Below are 24571 nucleotides of genomic sequence, written 5' to 3' on the forward strand. Positions count from 1 at the left end.
TAAATGAAAGAAGCCGATTTCCCCCGCTGTATGCTTCGGACTATCCATTATTACTGAAGAGGGTGGTCATAACGGAGATGAGAAGTGTGCTCGGATCTCCGACGACGGCGGCCATCACGAAGCCGATGGCAATCTTCACGATCTTCGCTATCTTTGCAAATTTACTTGCCTTTGCGCTTCTTGATCTACCAGCAACCGAGAGTTTATTCGCCAGCTTCTCAATCTCCTGCCCTCTGCCCTCGTCCGCAGCCTCAATCGCCTCTTTCTTCATGCAGGCCACATGGAAGTGGTACTTCCCGCACTCCGACACGTACGTCCAGCTTCTGGCGTTCCTGTTCAGCCTCTTCTTGCCACAGACGAAGCACTCAGACCGCTCCCTGCGGTGGAGAGTCAACAACATGCTTCCGTCTCCTTCCTCTGTTTCGACTAGCTTGCGATGCTTGAGGTAGGCGCAGCAGGGGTGTAAGTCCCAGCCTTGCTCGAAGCAGTGGTAGACGTAGCCGTTAACGTCCCCGCCGCAGGCGTCGCACCGGCGGTTGGGCTTGCTCACCTCGAGGAAGTGGAAGGTGCAGTCGGGGAAGAAAGGATGCGTGAGGATTTCCCTGGGGTTTGCGCAGTACTTGTGGAGAACATGGCCGCACCGCTCGACGCAGGCGTATCGAGCGCCGAGACCCTTCTCCCAGCACCCGTAACAGTGGAAAGGCTCTATTTCGTCGGCCGATAGCAGCAGGTCGTGGTGGTGATGGTGATCACAGATCAGTCGAGCCATGATGATCCAAATGGTATACGTAGAGAGATCTAGGAATTATAACGGTGTTTTCTTAGAGCTGAAGCACTATGCTCCGACGCTGGACATCGATCTCTCTATATATAAAGAGATCGCCGTGGGGCGCACTCCTTGGATGGTTGGCTGCTCACGCTTATGTAATTTCGATGACGTTACCCCGTTGACAGAACGAGCAAACGTCGTCCCGCGTACGCGTAATTAAGTAGCCGTCCCAGTTGTGAAATTCTCTAGAAATTTCTGCAACCAAGCAGTACGCAGACAAGAAGAACTCGGGTTTTATGTGTTCTTGTTTTTATATGGGTTAAATCGCCTTTCTCTACTGTTGTGCATTGTTATATGTTTTGTTCGCTCGTGACAAAAGATGTATATGTTAACGTACATGTCAATTCGTTTCAGGGTCAACACGGAGGAAGTAAATTATGGACAATTACTAATTTTTGAAATAATGACTAACACATAAAGAAGACATTTACCTCGATATATTAACGACATATTGACAGTTTTTTATTCGCTCCCACGGTTATAACTGGTAAGTAAAGAAGATTTATCATATGAGGTCGAGGGTTACGTTAAATTTTTGGGTTAACAAGGTGTATCCGAGCTTCTGTTGCCAATGTGATCAGGACGTAGCTACACTAAACAAATTTAAAACGACTTAAATATAAATTTTAAAATCTTTTGGATTTTTGTTTTGCAAAATGTCCAATTAAAATCAGCAACCAACCGACCTTTCTTATTTTTTCTTTTCTCTCTACTTTATTTGCAAATTTCTTGTTCCCCTTCTCCCCACTGAACCCTTTTTTTTCCCTTATTCCATACTATAAATGAATTAAGTATTTGTAAATAAGTTTAGTATTCGACTTGATAAGAATTTATTTATTTTTTTCAATATACACAAGATTAATTAAATAAATAAGTTTCAACAGCTCGTTAAATTAAATAAATAAGCTTGAACACATTCGTGAATAATATTGATGAATAATTTTCATTAATAAAACTCTTATTAATATGTCAAATAAATAATAAAATTAACAAATAAATTTGAATTATCAAGCTCAATAATCAATCAAACAACTAAAAGTTTCAAACAATCAAACATGCTTGAATTGAGAACTTAATAACATCTAAACAAACCAAGCTCGAAGCAAGTTCAAGCCAAGTTTGAATTGAGAGCTCCATAACATCTAAACAAACCAAGCTCAAGTCAAGCTTCAAACAAGTCCAAGTTCGTAAAAAAATAAATCAAGTCAAGTTTGAATAATCATTTTAAAAGTTTGATTCATTTTAAGCTCGGCTCAGATCGGTTACCTTATCAAACAAGTTTAAACACCCCAAATCTCGGCTCAGCTCCTTTACAACCCTAATATTCTATGTTTTCTTCTTTTTCCCTTAATCTCCTTCCCTTTATTTTTCTATTTCGTGTTCTTCTTCCTCCCCTAATCTCTTTCTTCCCCAACCCTTATTTTGCCCTCAAAATTTTCTGCCACTGTCACTTTGCTGCTATTGACATCCACGTCACTCTTGCTGAACGCTATTGCTGCCAACACCGTTGTCATTTGCTGACAGAGCCGCCATCATCGCTTCGTTGATGCTTTATAGCAAATGTATTTTGATTGAGGTAAAGTTTTCTTGATCTATTTCAATTATAAATTTAAGTGTTGAAAAATATATACTGTTAATTTTTTTATATATTTATGTTTTTATTTGCTAATTAAGTGTTCACAGATATTGAGGTATTTCGTACATTTAAAGTTTGATTTATTAGATAAATGTGATCATTCAAAAATTTGATTAATTGAATCATATTATTTATTGTATGGATGGATTCATCATATAATTTACACGAACATCTTATAATAACCATATATACATGGAAGGAATCATCTTTAGGATAGAAATTAAAATTAGATAGTCATATAACTAGAAAATTATGTCTTTATAATGTAAACATATGACTTAGTACCTCTCCCTACCAATATATGTAAAAAATAAGAGATCATTAACTCTCAAGAAAGTTATATCAATTTCGTTTGTTATTTGTTTTAGAATAGTTGGAAAAATAATCATTAAATTAAATGATTATGTTTCTAAAATATTATATTGATGATAAATTAGGTGAAATAACAATGTTGAGGTATTTTAATAAAATACAAGATGAACCTACTTCAGACAAGGCATTTCCCCTTCCACCACCTCCTCTTCCTCTGCCTCCTCCACCACCTCCTTCTGATGCTAACTCAAATGACTATCCTTGTGATTCTAGGCTAAGAAAGAATATCCTCAAGTATAATGTGAATGAAAGGGAGATTGTGTAAGTACCCCAAGTTGGCTTTGATATGATCAACCGAATCAAGTTAGGTCATATTGTATTTGATCATTGTATCTAAGTGTGTAGGAACTTATGAATATAAGAAATTGAGCAGAAGATGCAACGGACGAGAAAGATGGCATGGGAAGCTAATCTACGGGCTCAGTGCGTCTGAGGGACGAGAAGCTGCAGAAGAGTGTACATCGGCGTACATCGACGAATGAGAAAGACGTGTGCGACATATTTGAGGGACGAGAAGCCGGGGAGGAAGTCTGCTCGAGAAGAAGGTAGGAGTTGGGTTCGGGTGAGCTCAACTCCGGTTGACCGGAGCATCATCCACGTGAAGAAGACCAGCTTGGTGGCTGATCTATTTGTTGGAAGGTGCCTCTAAGAGGCTTGGAGGCGCCCTCTACCTTAAGGAGAAGGCGCCTCCAATGTTGTTGGAGGCGCCTCCAATGGAACTGGAGGCACCCTCGTGCCTCCAATAGAAAGAATGACTGTTGATATGACCATTAGCGAAGGGATAAACTTTTATCCATTTGGAGGTGCCTTGGACTCTCTTGGAGACGTCTCCAAACAATGGAAATATTTTTCTAGGGGCTATAGAAAACCCCCTAGAGCTAGGAATTCAATAACAACTTCTGTAATTAATTCCTAGTTATGTTCTGAGCTTTACAAAGAGTGTAAGAGGCTTCTCCACCTTTAACGAAGGAGATTTTTCTAATGCTTTCATCTGTTTTGAATTAACAACCACCTAGGTTGTAACCAAGTAATCTCCGGTGTCTCTTACCTATTTCTTTTAATGTTAATTGTTTATGCTTAACTAACTTGTATCCTTGTTAAGTTCAAGAAAGAGAAAATTCTAACTTTAATTACAATGATATTCATCCCCCTCTGGTCCACTTAACATGGACCAACAATAGGTATTAGAGTTCAACAAACTCAGAAGGACTAATCGTCAACTGAAGCAACAAGACGATGGCTAGATCTAGCATCTATCCGTCAAAGTTTGAGGGGGAGTTTACGATGTGAAAAAAAGCGAATGGAGACATTCTTTAAAACTGACTTCGAAATTTTGTTAATAATCAAGTATGGTTGTGTAGCACCTAAAGATCACCATGGACTAGAAAAAAAAAGAATACTTGTGGACCAAAAAGGAACAAGCAAACTTTAGCAAACGGACGAGCCGAATTCCACTTGCTGAGTGTACTTTCACCCTAGGAAGTCAATATAATCGGTAGCCACAACTCGACGAAAGAACTCTAGGAGAAGTTTTTGGAGTTGCACAAAGGAACCTCAGAGGTGAAATTTGCAAGACTGAACCTACCCCAGAAACAACTTAGCAATCTCTGGATGGAAAAGGAAGAATTAGTAGCTCATCTACACGCAAGAATTAAGGAGCTAATCATCGAATTCACGAATCTTAGAGAAAAGGTAGCAAATAGAGACTCGCTAAGGTATGCACTAAATGCTTTTTCAAGAACACTCGAATGGATGTCCATGGTGGACTATGTTGGTACCTCAGGATTATTTTGATGTGAGCAAACAAGTTAAGTTAGGTACTGTTATGTTTAACCTTGTATTTAAGTGTACAAAAACTTAGGAGCACAGGGTGTTGAGCAAAAGAGCAGCTAGCGAGAAGGATAGCACGGGAGAGAGTCGACGGGCTCTATATGTCTGAGATACGAGGTGCTGTGGAAGAGTACGCAGGCAGACGAGAAAGAGGCGCACGACATTTCCGAGGGACAAGAAGCCGGAGCAGAAGCTTGCTCAAGAAGGTCGGAAGTTGGGTTCGAGTAAGCCCTATTTGTTAGAGTGTATACTAAAAGCTTAGCTTTTTGTAAATATTTATATTTGAAATAAAAGAATCACATTGGCCAATATCTACATTTATATGCTAAGTGTAGTTGTTCAATTGATTTATATCGTAGATAACATGGTGTGTGGTGTCACACACAGAAGATCATGTTATTAATTCCTTATAAATTATAAATAGTAGCTCACGACTGAGATGGAAAGGAACAAACCATTAAAATAGTCGTAGTGTAATTAAGTATTAGTTTATCTTGACTGATAAATTACACTAGTATAGTATAAGTATATTGACCAAAACCATTTGAGGTAGTTTCTTTTTATACTGACTAAATAAAAGAACAATACCTCTGTTATTATAGAAGTGTGTGCTCTTAATCCTAATATAATAACAAGCACATATACTTAATATTTATTTCTTTGATTTATCAAAGGGTGTGATTTAGTTTGATAAATCAATAAGCCTGATAAGTTGAGAAATGATATTATTTATAATGTGTGTTGTTGATTATAGAAGGAAACTGTGTCCTAGTAGTCTAGGTTGAGAATGTCCCAAGAAGAGCTCATAAGGATTATCATGTTAAACCCTACAGGTGGACTTAGTCCGACATGACAATGAGGTTAAGTGGTACTACTCTTGGATTAAGACATTAATTAAAATGAGTTATCAGTAAATTAATTAGTGGACATTCGATATCTTAAACACAGGGAGACTAACACACTCATGATAAGAAGGAGTCCATAATGTAATTTGGGATTGGTGCGGTAGTGCAATAATAACTCTCTAGTGGAATGAGTTATTATTGATGAACTTGAGTTGTGTGTTCGGGGCGAACACGGGATACTCAAGCTTGTCGGAAGGTTAAAATCAATTTCTCCTCTAGGTCCCTGTCGTAGCCTCATTAAAGCCTCAAGTCCATCTATATAAAGTTCATCTTGGTGTCCAAGAGGGGGCTGACCCAAGGCTTGGTGACCAAGCCAAGGGTCTGCCACCATCTTCTCCAAAGGGGTCAGCCACAAGTTTTGTAAAGGGGACCGACCACAAAATTCAAATTATGAAGGGTGTTTTGAATTTTTTAAAATCTTCTCTTTGTAGATATCTACAAGTTTTAAAAGAGATATTTTAAAATATAAAACTTTCCTTATTTGAATTAGGTCACATGGTTTAAAAGAAAGTTTAAAAGTTTTAAAACTTTCCTTTTTTAACCATCCTCATGGTTTTAGAAAAAAGGAAAGGAGTTTAAAATTTGAAACTTTCTATTTTTGTAACCATGTTAAAAAAGAAAATTTTAGAAGAGAAGTTTTAAATTTTAAAACTTGGTTTTAATTTTTAAAACTTTCCTTTTTTAACATCCACTTTAGGGAATTAAAAGAGAGGTTGTAAAATTTTATAAGAGCTTTTCCTTCTTTGCTTACAAAATTTTTACAAAGTTTTTTTTTCCCTCTTTTAAGGGGGCGGCCAACCTTGCTTGGTGCCCAAGCAAGGGGCTGACCAATCAATGATTGAATCAATCAAGAGGAAGGAAAAGGAAAAATAAGAGGAAGATTTTAATTTTTGTAAAAATCTTTCCTTATTTGCCTTGGGCAAGTAATATAAAAGAAGGGGAGGAGAGGCCTCATGGAGCAATCTATTCTTTTCTCTCTTCTCTCTAGTCTTCTCCTAAGGGTCAGCCCTTGCTTCTCTTCATACTAGGGGTGGCCACCTCTTGTGGTTACTTTGTGTGGTCGGATACAAAGAGAAGGAGAAGAAGAGGAGAAGTAGGGATTGAATCAATTCTTATTCTCTTGTTGGAGCTCTTCATTGTGGCTGACCTCTCTCTTCTTTTTTTTCCCCTTGCTCTCTTTTGTTCCTTGGTGGTGGTGGTGGCCGAATACTAGAGAAGGAGGAGGAGCTTTGGGTGGTGTTCATCTTGGAGTATCGTCGCCCACACGACGTCCAAGAGGAGGCGAGGTATACGGCAGAAGATCTCGAGGTTATTAGCATACAAAGAAGAGGTATAACTAGTAATTATTTTCCGCATCATACTAGTTCTTCTTTATTAGAATTCCAAACACAAGAGGCATATGATTCTAGAATTTCGGATTTATTTCGAAGTTGTGTTTTTTTTTTATTTTTCGAATTTGTGATTCGATTGTTCTTTTCGGTTAAACCTAATGTTATTTTAGGAAATTAAATATTGAATTTCTATTAAAGGCTTTGTCGAGGCAGTGGTGGATGATTCTATACCCAAGAAGGCCTAGTGCCCCGCCATGCTTGACCTGGGAGCCGATTTTAGAAATAAATATTTAATCAACTTTATAACATAGGTGGATTTGGATCAATAGTGTTAAGTTCCGCTTGTGATCCAAATCTAAACCATCAAGAACAGATTAGTTAAATTTGGAATCAATAATGTTAAGTTCCGTTTGCGATTCCTAATTTAATTTCTAAAGAACACAATAGGTTGTTTAGGAAAGGTTCGACACTTGTACAAAATTTTTGTACAGTGGAACTGATACGATCTTCCTAGGACCAACCAACAATTGGTATCAAAGCTAGGGTTTGCCTCTGTGTGTTTTGGTTTTCAGTTAATTATGCTCATGTCATACATAATTTAGGCAGGATAATAGTAGGATGTGCTAACTCTTTGGTTGCAGGCTCCAACTATTATGTCTTATATATGTTGTGTGTGATTGGACCCTTGGACATGTCAAGGGCATTATTTTTATGTGTGCATGATTGTATGTGACTAATACAACAGGAGCTGTATTAGCCCTAGGATTTTAGAATTTTATTTTCGATCTAGATTACATGTGCATTCCTTCGTGGAATATAGGATCGATATATGTAAAATTCTATTTTTGTCGCGAATCGTATCCTTGTGAGGCATAGTGCTATTAGAGGACCAGAGGCGCAGCGGAATAAGAAGCAAGATAGATGCGACGACTGGACCCGATAGCGGTGGCTAAAGATTGCAACAGCTAGGGTTAGTGCACATAGAGGACATTGATGGAAAAGGCCATAATAGTTGGAAAATTAATTTTCAAATTTATTGCTTTTATTTATTGTGATGTGTGTGTGCGCATGTGATGTATGCTTGCATAGATTAAAATTCCTCACCTTAAATAACTAAGTGGGAGAGGGATATTTTTAAATAAATTTCACGGTATTCATTACTGGTTTGTAAGTAATGCAAACAAACTTGTGCGTTGGCTCTGAGTGCCTTCCTCCATATTGGATGAGTTTGTTTGCGAATCACTAGATTAAACTTCCATTTTGGATGGTTATAGGAAATTAATTAAGAGTGTGTGATCTTCCCCATCGGAAGGGGCATAATCTTAATTAATGGACTAAGTATAAAGTAATGGTATACACTTAGGCACATTTAATAGTATCCTCCCCATCGGAGTCACTACTATTATTTGTGTGACCGAAGGAAAACCAACTATTAATTTGTCATAAAGATAGGTTGACAAGATAATAAAATTAAAACTCTCTCTTACAAATGTTCAATTTTGTATACGTCCATACTATCGTGGCATGCAAAATTCACGGTGTTTGAGGTAATTTTATTTGTCAGGTTGACAAGATAATAAAATTAATGGGTAAAACCCCTCTTACAAATGTTTGAATTTGTATACGTCCACACTATTATGGCATGCAATATTCACGGTGTTTGAGGTAATTTTATTTGTCATGAAGATAGGTTGACAAGGTTATTAATGGGTATAACCCTCCTCTCACAAATGTTCAATTTTGTATATGTCCACACTATCGTGGCATGCAAAATTCACGGTGTTTAAGGTGTTGGTGAATTTAAATGATATTGTTTTGAGGAATCAATATTATTTTAAATTCAAAGTTTTGACCAAATATTTGATCAAAGATAAACCAACTATTAATTCTATTTGTCATAAAGTTAGGTTGACAAGATAATAAATTAATGGATAAAATCTCCTCTTTGATTTTGTATACGTCCACACTATCGTGTCATACAAAATTCATGAGGATTTTAAGGTGTTAGTCTTGATCAAATATTTTTGTGATTCTTAGGATTTCAAATGTTTGTTAATCCCCTAACTGTTATATTATAGAATAGACTTAGTAGTCCCAATTAAGATTGGAAACAAAAACTTGAACTCTAAGATGGACTGTCATCTCAGAACCAAGAACAATATAGGGGTATTTTATTCATTAGTTGTTGAAACATGTTTAGTGGTGTTATCTACCGGTACCTGGTGTGTAGATTCAGGAGCCACTGATCATGCCTATAATTTATTGCAGGGGTTCCAGGAAATCCGACAACTATATGAAGAGAAAATCACCATGGGCACTGCTGCGAAAGTAGCAGCTGTTGCAGTGGGAGATGTTTATCCTTTGAAAGGAATAAAATATTGATTGTCTTGACGTACTAAGTTTTAGAAAGAACTTGATTTCAGTTTCTAAAACTATTTAAGGATTGATATACTGTCTCTTTTGATAACAAAGTTGTTATCAAGAAAAAAAGGGAAGTTATCTGTTCTAGTACGTTGGTTGACAATTTATAACTTCCACAATGCGACAAATTAGAAATTAATAACACATTTTCTAACTCTAATAAGAGAAAGAAACCTTCGGAAATGAACCATATCTTTGGCATCTAAGGCTAGGTCACATTGACTTAAGTAGGATTCAAAGGATAATAGCCGATGAACTTTTGGGTTCATTGGTAGTGGAAACCTTTCCAACCTACGAGTCTTACTTGGAAGGAAGAATAACTAAGAAGCTTTTAAGTCTAAGGGGTATAGAGTCAAAAATGTGTTGGAATTGGTTCATTCTGATTTGTGTGGATCTATGACTATTTAGGAAAGAGGTGGTTTCGAATATTTCATCTATTTTATAGACAACTATTCAAAATACAGGTACATTTACTTAATGCGCCATAAGTCTAAGTGCTTTGATAAGTTCAAAGAGTATTAGGCTAATGTGGAGTAACGTCAAGGTAAAAGTATCAAGACACTACGCTGAGATCGTAGTGGCAAGTACCTCTTAGGAGAGTTTAGGAGTCACTTATCAGAAGTCGGGACTCAATCCCAACTAACTGCACCTGGTACACCCCAACAGAATGGTGTAGAAGAAAGAAGGTATATGACTCTTATAGAAATGATTAGATCGATGATGAGTTATTCAGAAAATTACCAAATTCGTTTTAAGGATATACTCTGAAAACGAAAGTGAACATAGTACCTCCTAAGTCAGAACTCTCTACTCCCATAGAATTGCAGAATTGGCATAAGCCTAATATGAAGCATATTCGGATTCGGGGTAGTCTAGCACATGTGAGATGCTGATAAGTTGGACAGAAGTTCACTTGTTTGTGGGTTATCCTAGATAAACGAAAGGAGGTTTATAGTCCTAAAAATCAGAAGGTCATTGTTAACACCAATGCCTGATTTTTAGAAAAGGACTATGTAATTAACCACAAGCCCATAAGTAAATTTGTTCTTAAAGAAATAATAAAGAACACGTTTAATCTAGTACCAACTGTACACGATGAAATATCACAAGAAACTACAACACGTATCATAAATGATACACAATTACAGATAGTGCCTCATCGTAGTGGGAGGATTGTTGGCAACCTGAAAGATTCATATTTTGGGAGAGTCTTTGGACTTGATCCCTAGTGAACATGAACCTGATCCCCGGACATATGACGAAGCGCTCCAAGATAAAGATGCAGCATCTTGACAAAGAGCAATGAATACAGAATTAGAATATATGTATTCTAATAAATTCTGGAAGCTTATAGAACCACCAAATGGTGTAAAAGCCATTGGGAGAAAATTGGGTCTATAATAGGAAAAGAGGGATAGACGGGAAGGTGGAAACTTTCAAAGCAAGGCTTGTTGAAAAAGGGAAACCTTTTACTGGTAGTCATGCTTAAGTCTATCCGGATTCTTTTATCTATTGCTGCTCATATGGACTATAAGATTTGGCAAGTGGATGTCAAGACAGCTTTCCTTAATGGAAGTCTTGAAGAAAGTATCCATATAAAGCAACCAGAGGGGTTCATTACAAAAGACAAAGAGCATCTAGTATGTAAGCTCAATCGGTCTTCTTATGGACTGAAACAAAGTTTCAAGGTCTTGGAACATCCGATTTAATAAAGTAATCCAATCGCATAGATTTATTCAGTGACCGAATAAGTCTTGTGTATACAAGAAGTGTGATAGAAACGTGGTGGTATTTCTTGTACTATACGTAGATGACATTTATGGTAGTTGGAAACAATATCAAAGTGTTGTCGGAAGTAAGGATATGGTTGTCCAAGCAATTCGATATGAAAGACTTGGGAGCATGTGCACATATTCTCGGGATCAAAATGATCACAAGAAAAGAATGTTGTGCTTATCCCAAGCTTCATACAATTCTAGCTCGTTTTAGCATGCAAAACTCCAAGAAAGGTTTCTTACCTTTTCAGCATGGAGTAGCTTTATCTAAAGAGATGTCTCCAAAGACATCAAAGGAGATAAAAGGACATGAAGGTAATTCCTTATGCTTTGGTTGTCGGAAGCCTAATGTATGTTATGTTGTGCACGAGACTGGATATCTGTTTTGCCCAGGGCATAGTTAGCAGATATCGAAGTAACCCAGGACCGGGACACTAGACTGCCGTAAAGCATATATTAAAGTATCTTAGAGGGACTAGAGATTATATGCTAATTTACTAGGCAGATAATTTGATCCATGTGGGTTACACGGATTTTGACTTCCAATCAGATAGGAACAATAGTAAGACGACCTCGGGGTTTTGTGCTTACTTTAGGAGGTGAAGCCATAACTATGGAGGAGTGTTAAACATAGGTGCTTTTCCGGACTCCACCATAGAAGCTGAGTATGTGGCAGCCTCTGAGGCAGCCATAGAAGTTATATGACTCAGAAACTTCATGATGGACTTAGACATGATTTCTGGTTTGTCCAAAAATTATTACAATTTTTGTAATAATAATGGTGCAGTAGTAAACTCGAAGAAACTATAAGTCCATAAGGCAAGTAAACACAATAGAGCGCAAGTACCACCCAATACGAGACATCGTATAATGAGGAGAAGTTGTTGCCGCCTAGATTGCATCAGATGATAGCCTAAGAGATCCTTTCACTAAGGCCCTTAAGGCTAGAGCTTTTGATGGGCATGTTGAAGGGTTGGGAATTAGATGTATAGCAGCAGATATGGCAGCTTAGTCTTTTAGTATAAGTGGGAGATTGTTAGAGTGTATACTAAAAGCTTAGCTTTTTGTAAATATTTATATTTGAAATAAAAGAATCACATTGGTCAATATCTACATTTATATGCTAAGTGTAGTTGTTCAATTGATTTATATTGTAGATAACATAGTGTGTGGTGTCACACACAGAAGATCATGTTATTAATTCCTTATAAATTATAAACAGTAGCTCACGACTGAGATGGAAAGGAACAAACCATTGGAATAGTCGTAGTGTAATTAAGTATTAGTTTATCTTGACTGATAAATTACACTAGTACAGTATAAGTATATTGACCAAGATCATTTGAGGTAGTTTCCTTTTATACTGACTAAATAAAAGAACAATACCTCTGTTATTATAAAAGTGTGTGCTCTTAATCCTAATATAATAACAAACACATATACTTAATATTTATTTCTTTGATTTATCAAATGGTGTGATTTAGTTCGATAAATCAATAAGCCTGATAAGTTGGAAAATGATATTATTTATAGTGTGTGTTGTTGATTATAGAAGGAAACTGTGTCCTAGTAATCTAGGTTGAGAATGTCCCCAAGAAGAGCTCATAAGGATTGTCATGTTAAACCCTGCAGGTGGACTTAGTCCAACATGACAATGAGGTTGAGTGGTACTACTCTTGGATTAAGACATTAATTAAAATGAGTTGTCAGTAACTCAATTAATTAGTGGACATTCGATATCTTAAACACAGGGAGACTAACACACTCATGATAAGAAGGAGTCCATAATGTAATTTGGGATTGGTGCGGTAGTGCAATAATAACTCTCTAGTGGAATGAGTTATTATTGATGAACTTGAGTTGTGTGTTCGGGGCGAACACGGGATACTCAAGCTCGTCGGAAGATCAAAACCAATTTCTCCTCTAGGTCCCTGTCGTAGCCTCATTAAAGCCTCAAGTCCATCTATATAAAGCTCATCTTGGTGTCCAAGAGGGGGCCGACCCAAGGCTTGGTGACCAAGCCAAGGGTCGGCCACCATCTTCTCTAAAGGGGCCGGCCTCAAGTTTTGTAAAGGGGGTCGGCCACAAAATTCAAACTAGGATGGGCGTTTTGAATTTTTTAAAATCTTCTCTTTGTAAATATCTACAAGTTTTAAAAGAGAGATTTTAAAATATAAAACTTTCCTTATTTGAATTAGGTCACATGGTTTAAAAGAAAGTTTAAAAGTTTTAAAACTTTCCTTTTTAACCATCCTCATGGTTTTAGAAAAAAGGAAAGGAGTTTAAAATTTGAAACTTTCTATTTTTGTAACCATGTTAAAAAAGGAAATTTCAGAAGAGAAGTTTTAAATTTTAAAACTTGGTTTTAATTCTAAAAACTTTCTTTTTTTAACATCCACTTTAAGGAATTAAAAGAGAGGTTGTAAAATTTTATAAGAGCTTTTCCTTCTTTGCTTATAAAATTTTTACAAAGTTTTTTTCCCTCTTTTAAGGGGTCGGCCACCCTTGCTTGGTGCCCAAGCAAGGGGCCGGCCAATCAATAATTGAATCAATCAAGAGGAAGGAAAAGGAAAAATAAAAGAGGAAAATGTAAAACAAGAGAAAATGTAAAAATCTTTCCTTATTTTCCTTGGGCAAGTAATATAAAAGAAGGGGAGGAGAGGCCTCATGGAGCAATCTATTCTTTTCTCTCTTCTCTCTAGTCTTCTCCTAAGGGTCGGCCCTTGCTTCTCTTCATGCTAGGGCTGGCCACCTCTTGTGGTTACTTTGTGTGGCCGGATACAAAGAGAAGGAGAAGAAGAGGAGAAGTAGGGATTGAATCAATTCTTATTCTCTTGTTGGAGCTCTTCATTGTGGTCAGCCTCTCTCTTCTTTCTTTTCCCCTTGCTCTTTTTTGTTCCTTGGTGGTGGTGGTGGCCGAATACTAGAGAAGGAGGAGGAACTTTGGGTGGTGTTCATCTTGGAGGATCGTCGCCCACATGACGTCCAAGAGGAGGCGAGGTATACGGCAGAAGATCTCGAGGTTATTAGCATACAAAGAAGAGGTATAACTAGTAATTATTTTCCGCATCATACTAGTTCTTCTTTGTTAGAATTCCAAACACAAGAGGCACATGATTCTAGAATTTCTGATTTGTTTCGAAGTTGTGTTTTTTTTTGTTTTTCGAATTTGTGATTCGATTGTTCTTTTCGGTTAAACCTAATTTTATTTTAGGAAATTAAATATTGAATTTCCATTAAAGGCTTTGTCGAGGCAGTGGTGGATGATCTCATATCCAAGAAGGCCTAGTGTCTCGCCATGTTTGACCTGGGAGCCGATTTTAGAAATAAATATTTAATCAACTTTATAACATAGGTGGATTTGGATCAATAGTGTTAAGTTCTGCTTGCGATCCAAATATAAACCATCAAGAACAGATAAGTTAAATTTGGAATCAATAATGTTAAGTTCCGTTTGCGATTCCTAATTTAATTTCTAAAGAACACAATAGGTTGTTTAGAAAAGGTTCGACACTTGTACAAAATTTTTGTACAGTGGAACCGGTACGATCTTTCTAGGACCAACCAACACTATTCTAGATGGTCGAAATCACCCAAGCAAGAGGAACCAGAGCGGAAGACCCGGACCGAGGCGAGCGAAACCGGAGCGGAAGGCCCGAACTGAAAAGGTCAACTTGGTTGACTTTCGTGGTCCGGGCGCCCCGACTGAGTCCGAGCGCCCGGAATCAAATTTTATCCAGATCGCGTTTGGCCATGATCCGTTGTGAAGAGGATAAAATTTTATCCCTCTCCAAGCACCTGGAACCCTTCCAGGTGCCCCGAGCAAGGCTATATAAGCAGTCTTGCTCCCAAAGCTAAATAACAACTAGAAATATCCAAACAACACTTGTACGCTTTTTCTTTTCTGTTTAGCTTCATCTTTTTGTGTGTTCATTACTGTAAAGAGGCTTCTCCACCTGAAGGATATTTTCAAGTGCGCTTTAACTTCCTTGGATTAACAACCTCACCAGTTGTAACCAAGTAAATTCTCGGTGTCTCTTTCTTTTAATTCTTTTATTTATTTCTTATGTAAGTGTTATATTAAGTTATAAGTTTAAGGAAGGTATTTTTATTTTGATTTGTGCAGGGGCTATTCACCCCCTCTAGCCGGCCACCAAGAGTACTAACAAGTGGTATCAGAGTCAGGACGTTTCAGGAGGACTAACTGTCAAACGAAGAACACGAGATGGTCGGACCGAGCATCTACCCACCAAAGTTCGAGAGGGAGTTTGCGAGCTGGAAAAAGAAAATGAAGGTATTCTTTAAAACTGACTTTTAATTACTTTTAATAATGAAATTTGATTTTGTAGCACCCGAAGGCAAGGAAGAATACTAGTGGATGGAGAAGGAGCAGGTCGACTTCGTGGCAAACAATAAAGAAGAGTTCCATCTGCTGGACGTCCTACCGCCTCAAGAAGTCAACCGAATCGGTGCTTATAACTCAGCAAAGGAGCTTTGGGAGAAGTTTCTTGAGCTACACGAAGGGACGTCCGAAGCTAAGCTCGTGAGACGAGATCTGCTAAGGAATCAGTTAAGCAACATAAAATTGAAAGTTGAAGAAATCGTTGCACATCTTCACTCAAGAATGAAGAACTAATCACTGGACTCACGATTCTAGGAGAAAAGGTAAGCATTCGAGATTCGCTAAGGTACACACTTAATGCATTTCCTAGATCTACTAAGTGGGCATTATTAGTAGATGCTTACTATATTTCTAAAGATTTAGAAGTTGTCACCTTAGAAGAAATGCTTTCAACATTTGAAGTCCATGAAACGAGATGTGTAGTTTCGAAGAAGAAGCCAAAGCACAATATTGGCCTCAAGGTTAAGATAGATGAACAAAATTCAGAATCCTCTCTAGACAACGACGAACGGTGATGATGGTAAGACAATTGAAAAAATTATTTAAAACAAGAAAATCTAATCATCTGCAGAGTAGAAAGAAAAGAGCAATCAGATGCTACTACTGTAACAAAGAATGACACGTTAAAGATAACTACCTTAAGTTGAAGAACAAGGACAAGGGTAAGAACAAGAAGACCGTCCAAATGAACAATCACAAAAACTTGAAGGTGACATGGGACGAAATGTCGTCCGAATCAGAGATTGAGGCTTTCTCCAGGTTTGCGTTAATGGCAAGTCATCAAGACGATGAAAACGAAGCAAGCTCATCCGAAATGAGCATCGAGAGCATTGATGAATGGGGAACGACATCGGAAGAGAGCAGCAATTCAGGGGGAGCTATGGATAACGAGATCAATAAAATAAGTCAGGTAAGATCTCTTCCTCTCGATAAGTTATTTAAATTTATTAAATTATTATCTAAAGATTATTGCAAACTAAAAAAAAGAAAATAAAGAATTAAAGTTAATTCTAGCCAAATCTTGCCTATTAGAAGATTTTGAAAAATTAAAATTAGAAAATAATGAATTAAAAATACAAGTAGAAGACTTGAAAAATCGTGCATGCTCAAATGTTAAAAATTAAAATATTAAGAAATATAATAATTTGAACTGGTATTTTAATTACCATAAGGGACAAGTTAGGAAAATTTCTCAGAAATATATTCCTAAGAGATTTTTAAGTAACCTAGTTGGCTAGAACCTATATTAGGTTTCAAAGTCTTGTCTAAATTGAACTTTAATTAGACTTAGCGCTTTCAACGAGAAAATTAAATGTTTGAATTTCCTTAAGAGGCTTTGTCTAGAAAGTGGTTGTTGCTCCAATAACCAAGAAGACCTAGTACCTCGCCACGGTATGGAAGCTTAATGAAATAAAATGTTTAGTTGACTAACTGATAAAGCATTTAATTATAATTAAATAATTCTTTAAATAGTTACTCAAAAAAAATTTGGTGTTTTTAACTTAAATTTTTTTTAAAGACTTAAATTTTTTTTGGGAAAGTATCAACTTTACTTTACCAAAATTATTTCTACAAAATTAGTTTTTACAAATTTGTTTAACTTAGGAAATATTGATATTTTTTTTTTGGTGAGATCAAAAATATTTTTTACTTAGAATTTTTTTTTTCTAAAATTAATGTAATTTTTTTTAAGTGCTATCAAAATCATTTTCAAAATTTTAAAAACTTGATAAGTTTTTCAAAATTATTGGAAAATCAGAGTTTTTTTTTAATTAAAAACTTGCTTCTTTTTTTTTTTTTGAAAAGTTACCCTTAGAATTTTTTTTGGTACACCATTTTTTATGTGATCAAAGGGGGAGAAGGGAAGATTAAGTTTAGGGGGAGGTAGTTTAACCTTTTTTTAATTTTTACACTTTTATTACAAAATTTATCTTTATTACTTTATGTTAGTTTTCCCTAACTTAACTTGGGTTACTCAAATCAAAAAAAGAGATATTATTGGTATCCTAGGGTTGTTTTGATGTGATTAAACAAGTTAGGTTAGGTCTTGTTGTGTTTAACCTTGTGTCTAAGTATACAGGAACTTAGGAGCACAAGGCATCGAGCAAAAGACGCAGCTAGCGAGAAGAACGGCACGGGAGAGAGCCGACAGGCTCGGTAGGGACGAGGTGCTGCGGATAAGTACACGGACGGATGAGAAGAAGGCGCGCGGTGTTTCCGAGGGACGAGAAGTCGGAGCAGAAGCTTGCTCGAGAAGGTCGGAAGTTGGGTTCGGGTGAGCCCTATTCCGGATAGCTGAAATCACCCAAGCAAGAGGAACCAGAGTGGAAGACCCGGACCGAGGCGAGTGAAACCGGAGCGGAAGGCCCGGACTGAAAAGTCAACTTAGTTGACTTTCCTGGTCTGGGCTCCCAGACTCCGGGTACCCAGAATTGAATTTTATCCAGATCGTATTTGATCACAATTCGTTGCGAAAGTGATAAAATTTTATCCCCCTTCAGGCGCTTGGAACCCTTCCAGGCGCATCAAGTAAGGCTATATAAGCAGCTTTACTCCTAAAGCTAAACAACAACTAGAAATATTCAAACAACACTTGTGCGTTTTTATTTTGTTTAGCTTTATCTTTTTGTGCGTTCATTGCTGTAAAGAGACTTCTCCGCCTGAAGGAGATTTTCAAGCGCGCTTTAACTTCCTTGGATTAACAACCTCCCCAGTTGTGGGACCAGATCCTCTGGTCCGCAAAGGCTGGACCAATCCATGGTCCAGCCTTTGCATTGGTGGGGGTAATGGCCCCCCACCTGTTAACAGGTGGGGGCCATTGCCTCCACCAATCCCCTTGTCCTGGTCCAGGAGTGGACCAGGACAAGGGGACCAGAGGATCTCATCCCCCCAGTTATAACCAAGTAAATTCTCGATGTTTCTTTTTTTTTAGTCTTTTATTTATTTCTTATGCAAGTGTTATATTACGTTATAAGTTTGAGGAAGGTATTTTGTTTTGATTTGTTCAAGGCTTATTCACCCCCTCTAGTCGGTCGCCAATGATTCTAACAGACTCCTTGTATATCTCAAAAGACCTCGAGGTAAGTACGTTAGAAAATATATTTTCCACCTTTGAACTTCATGAGTCGAGATGTGCAGATTTAAGGAATAAAGAAGAAAAGTCAACTCAGAACCTGACACTCAAAATCAAGCAGATAGAGTCGGAGTCAGAATGCTTGCTCGATGAAAATGAAGAAGCGTATATGGTAAGGAAGTTCAATAAATTTTTTAAGACTAACAATTTTGATAACAAATAGGCAACAAAGCTACTACTATACAGAACAAATGAAAAGTTCATTGTTACAATTATAAAGAAGAAGCACATATAAAGGACAATTGTTTGAAGCTAAAGAAAAAGTCTCAAGACGATCGAAGCAAAAAAATCTAAAAGCAACATGGGATGAGTCATCGTCAGATTCCGAGATCGAGGCTTACGTCGAACTTGCACTTATGACAAGTCATCAAGAAGTAGAAGACAGAGCAAGCTCATTCGAAATGAGTATTGACAGCAATGCGGAAGGGGGAGCTACAAACTACAACTCCAACATGGTACGTGAGGTACGTAACCTTATATCAAACCAACTATATGAGCTTATGCAAATATAAAGTAGATCTCTATGCAAAACTAGAACCAAGTACTTAAAATCAAAAAACGACTATAAATGCCTATTAGAAAATTTTAAATAAATCAAAATTGAAAATATAAAATTAAAAGCGGAAATAAAAACCTTAAATGTAAAGAATAGTGGACGTCCTAATACTTTTCGAACTTCAAATTTTAGGAATTATAATGGTAGATTTAATTGATATTTTAAATATCATAAGAGTCACAATATAAAAATTTCTAGAAATAAAATTACTAGAAATTTTTTGATAAATCCCGTAGATAGAAATTTATTTTACAATTCTTAAATCATGCCTAATTTAAATTAATTTTTATACCTGCTTCAAATATATATTTAGTTTAATTTTAATATTACTTATAAAATGTAATTGTTTGATATACTTACTATTAATAAATTGAATTGAAATTTCTTACTGTACTATATAATATTTGATCGAATAACAGCAAACGTTTTGAAATTTTTTTAATCTTCATAAATTTTAATGAATTTTCTAATTAAAATAATATTTTTAAAATTAAAATTATTTTAGAAATTGATTTTTAAAGGAATTAATTTTTCTGTAACATAACATAATACTCGGTTGATAGAAATTCTTTTGAAATTATTCGACCCTTATATAAATTACTACGATTTTTTAATCAAAAATACTGTTTTAATAATTAAAAATTCTTGAAATTATAATTTTGCAAATTTAAAATTTTTTTGTGCATAAACATCATATCTTTTAGACTCAAAAAAATTAACATGATTTTTTGAACTCTAAACTATTATTAAACATTAAATTTTCAAAAATATGAATTTCTAATTCAAAATAGTTATTTTGATAATTGGAAAACTAATTTGTTGATGAAACTTTTTGTATTAGGTCATCGTCTTGTTACTTCAGTCGACGATTAGCTCTTTTGAGGTAGCTAGTTGGGCTCTGATATTAATTATAGGTCCGCGTAGGTCGACTAGGGGGGTGAATTGTCCTAAAAAATAAGTTACCAAATCTCTTATTTTTGCTTAGCAAAGATAGTCAAATTAAGTAAGCACAAATAATTAACATAAAAAGTAATAACATAAATAAAGTAAGAGGACAGAAGAATTTATTTAGTTATAATTTAGGTGATTGTTAATCCAAGATAGTTAAAAATTTCACTAAGAAAAATCTCATTCGTGCATGCGGAATAGCCTCTTACATACTTTGAACTCTAAAAAAGAACTAGGAAAATGAATATAGAAGTTATTGATTTATTCCTAGCACTAGGGGGCTTTTTATAGCCTCCTAGGATGATGTAACCATTGATTTACGTTGCTCGAGACCACCTTTAAGGGGATCCAAGGAGCCTCTAAATGGATGAAGTTTTATCTTCTTCGCAACGGTTACAATGGCAATGGTCTTCTCCGCTTAAGGCGCGAGGGTGCCTCTAGATACATTAAGGGTGCCTCCACTAGAAAGGTGTGAGGGCACCTCCAGTTACCTTGAGATCACCTCTAATTCTTTTAGAGGTGCCTCGGATCCCCAAGTCAGCAGGTTCTCTACCGCACCTCCTGATGCCTTCCAATCAACTTTGGAGTTGACTTTTTTTATGTGGGTGATGCTCCGATCTTCTCCTTGAGCGGGCTTACTCCCTGGCTTCTCATCCAAACTCAACTCTGATCTTCTCCTTGAGCGGGCTTACTCCCTGGCTTCTCATCCCTTGAATGTCGAACATATCCTTCTCATGCACTAGTGTACTCTTACGCAACTTCTTGTCTCTCAGATACACTTAGCCCATCAACTCGCTTCTCATGTTACCCTTATCGTTAGTTGTATCTTCCACTAAATTTCTTGTATTCCTAAGTTCCTGCACACTTAGACACAAGGCATCAAACACAAACAGTGAAGGATCGAAGAATGCTAGAGGGGGGTGAATAGCGCTCTTGGCTTTCACATTCGTTTCAGAAAATTTTGAGTAATACGCAGCGGAATAATAACACACAAACACAGGAACACACCAAGGGTTTTACTTGGTTCGGCGCCAGTGGCGACTCCTACTCCAAGGCTCACGCTCATTGAGCGTTTACTTTGGGCAATCACTATAAGCTCAGAAATATACAATTTTGATTTACAATATAAAGCAAAATGGAAATTATACCGACAATGAAAAATAGAGAGTTTGAAGTGGTCGTCGGTGTTGAGTTACAAGTTTGTAGAATCGATCTTTGAGCAGCACACGAAAGAAGGATTGTCAGTTTTCGTTGTTCCCTTGCTGCTGGTCAAACTGGGCTTAAGTAGCTCGTGGAGGGCGCCCTCAATCCCGTCGAAACTGCAGCGTGGATGAGCTCTGAACTGGTCGCTGCTTATCCGCCTGAGAGCGCCTCCAACCTACATGGAGGGCGCCCTCGCGCCAATGTCCAAGGCGCCTCCAAGCTCCATGGAGGCACCATCGCACCTTGCTACGAGGTCGTCTCTACAAGTGACCCCGAGGTGTCTCCAAGCTCCATGGAGGGTGCATCGGGTACTATTCATCTGAGGCAAATGTGTCTAATTCGCTTCCTGCAAAATACGTTAATCCTAGAAACTAACCATACCCTGCAAAATAAAGTTAGCACAATATAGATATGATAAATAAAGTATTTGACAGTCTCTGGACTGTCCGGTTCTGACTTTGGATTTCCATCCAGAAACCCTAGGTCGAACCGACGCCTACTGTTCCCTCACCGGGGAACACATCCTCACCTATTCTACTCAGGAGAGTTTACTTGTTGCCAGTTGATCCTCTAGACTAACTAGACTTTTGCTCAGCGTTCAAAGCTTTCGGTCTTCATGCTGGACGTCCGCTCCACGACCCGTCCAGTCTTCTACCCGGTTCGCGACACCAGGATTTCAACCTAGGATTACCACCCCCTAGGATTTTGCCCAAAGCTCTCGACCCGCCAAGATTTTCCGCCTAGGGTTACCACCCCCTAGGGTTTTCCCTTTACCTAACCGCAGCTAGGACTTTTCCTCACATAGGGTTACAACCCCCTAGGATTTTCCACCTGCCTAACTGCAGCTAGGACTTTTGTCTAAGTACACTTAAGACTTTCCTGCAATCTCATTCAAACTCGTTAGATAACAAAATAACTTAACTTTGGACCCTTTGACATAATCAAAACACAGGTTCGACTGTCGGATGTTTCCTGCACCAACAAACAGGACATAACTTGACTTGGTTGACCATATCAAAACTAATTTGGGGTACTTACACTTAGTAGCAGACTTAAAGAACATGAGACAAGTATTGAACATATCAATTATTATGCTTGCTAGTCTAAATTGCGTATCAGGTTAGTAAAGGGTACAAAAATTGATCATGTTATTTAATCTAGTAATGATGGGTGATCCCACCAAAGATAGGTCAAAGTAAGGAAGACTGGATGATGTGGAAGACAAAGTCAAGCGGGGTAGCTAAGTCGGCCGAGCAGACCAGCTTCTGTCGAGCAGATGGTACGAGCTCAGGAGACAAGTACGTCAAGCTCTCCCCGGCTGAATAAAATTATCCTCAGACAATAAAGAGAGCTAAGCAGCAAGCAGTCTCGCCAACCGGGCTTTGTGCCCCGTCAGATGATAGACAGGGATAATTGACAAGGGTCAGGAAGCAAAGAAAGAGACGGGTCGGTAAGCCCTAAGGATACTACCGAGTGGAGACAACCCAACCGAGCAGACTCTAGCCCGATGTGCATAACCCCACCAAATATCTTATCATATCCTTTTGGGAGTTTGTGTCGCTGACAACAAGACAGATTTAGCAAACAATTATACTTTAGAAGCTTCTAAGCTATCACATCAAAGAACTACATGACTACTTAAGGAATGGTGTTAAGGACACTTTTTAATTTATCTTTTCCTAGGACACCTAGGAAAATATGCCTATATTTGGAGATGCGTGCACGAACACTACAGTGACGCTATAAAAGGGGTTCCCATTTACAAGAAGTATGTGCAACTTCATTTCTACACACTTATGCTATAGTTTCTCCTATCTTACACACAGTCGGAAACTGACTTGAGCGTCGGAATGCCAACATCGAGAACCCCTTCTCGGCCCGACACTGACGTTCCCTGTTTTACAGATCACGAAAAGTCTTCATTAGGTCAAAGAGAGTGCCACATTCCAAGCCCACCATCTTCGCCAATTTTGGGCGGGATCACTATTCAAGATAAAATCAAAAAGGCAAAAGTGTATTGGAGGAAGGTGTTATACCGATTAATTTCACTTGTGAGATTTTTGGCTAAACAAAACATAGTATTTCATGGTAGCAATGAGAAACTTATGATGATAAAAATGGAAAATTTATAGTTGTTATTAAGATGATTGTCGAGTGGGACTCAGTGATGAAGGAACATCTTGAAAGAAATATACATTATCATTATCTTAGCCATAAAATTCAGAATGAGTTGATATATTTGCTAGCTTCTGAAATCAAGAGTTCTATTTCTTCAAAATATTAAAGAAGCTAAGTTCTTTTCTGTAATACTTGATTACACTCCTGATATTAGTAACCAAGAAAAAATGACTTTAGTTATAAGAGCATCCATATCAATTACCCTATCCAAAGATTTTATTCTAAATTTTAGATAGGGTAGCTAAAAACCTTTATATCAGCTACTCTATCCATTCCTTAAATTTTACATTTATGAATAGTATTGCTTTAAATTTAGGGAATAGATTTCATTCACTAAACATCATAGAGAAGAGAGAAAAAAATAGAGAATATGATATATGGTGTAGTGAAAAGTAGATATCTAAATTTAATAAAGTAACTTTTTTACTCTAAATTATGTATTTTGGATAAGGAAGCTGATATCAATGCTCTAAGATATGTTGATGTTTCTACAAGTCCAATGAAAGTTGAAGAATACTTTTAGGATTTTTGAAAGTAAATAATACAACAGGACAAGAGTTGTTTGAAGAACTATAAAATGTGTTGAAAATTTTTTATCTTGATATTGATAGTGTGATAGGGCAAGGATATGATAATGGGGCAAATATGAAAGATCAAGGCATACAAAAAAAATATTGGATATAAATCCTAGAGCATTATATACATCATGTGGTTGTCATTGTTTAAATTTAACCCTTTGTGACATTACAACTTCTTATGGAAAAGTGAAAGACTTTTTTCGAGTAGTACAATGGATTTATACAATGTTTTCTCATTCTATAAAGAGATGGAAGGTTTTGATAGATCATGTGACGATAAAATGTTTAACTCTCAAACCATTGTCAATCATTACACGGGAAAGCCATATTAAATGTGTGAAAGTGGTGGTACTTCAAGCTTAATAAATTAGAAAAGTTTTACTTCAAGTTGCAGAAGAAAAAACAGACCCTAAAATAAGAAGTGAAACTAAGTCTTTAAAAGCTTTTGAATTTGGAAACTTTGAGTTTTTAGTA

The 24571-nt window shown here is 37.0% G+C and overlaps 1 protein-coding gene across 1 annotated transcript; it reads right to left on the bottom strand.

Moving 5' to 3' along the window:
* Positions 1-40: 40 nt before the first annotated feature.
* LOC121991380 lies at positions 41-769 on the bottom strand. Its single transcript, XM_042545388.1, has one exon. It carries the CDS (start codon positions 767-769, stop codon positions 41-43), a length of 729 nt encoding a protein of 242 aa, XP_042401322.1.
* Between the last annotated feature and the right edge of the window lie 23802 nt (positions 770-24571).

This window comes from Zingiber officinale, chromosome 6B (assembly GCF_018446385.1).
Source record: "Zingiber officinale cultivar Zhangliang chromosome 6B, Zo_v1.1, whole genome shotgun sequence".
Lineage (NCBI taxonomy): Eukaryota > Viridiplantae > Streptophyta > Magnoliopsida > Zingiberales > Zingiberaceae > Zingiber > Zingiber officinale.

Excerpts from the sequence above, each read along its gene's own strand:
- LOC121991380 (XM_042545388.1), bottom strand. The coding sequence starts at position 769 with ATGGCTCGACTGATCTGTGATCACCATCACCACCACGACCTGCTGCTA.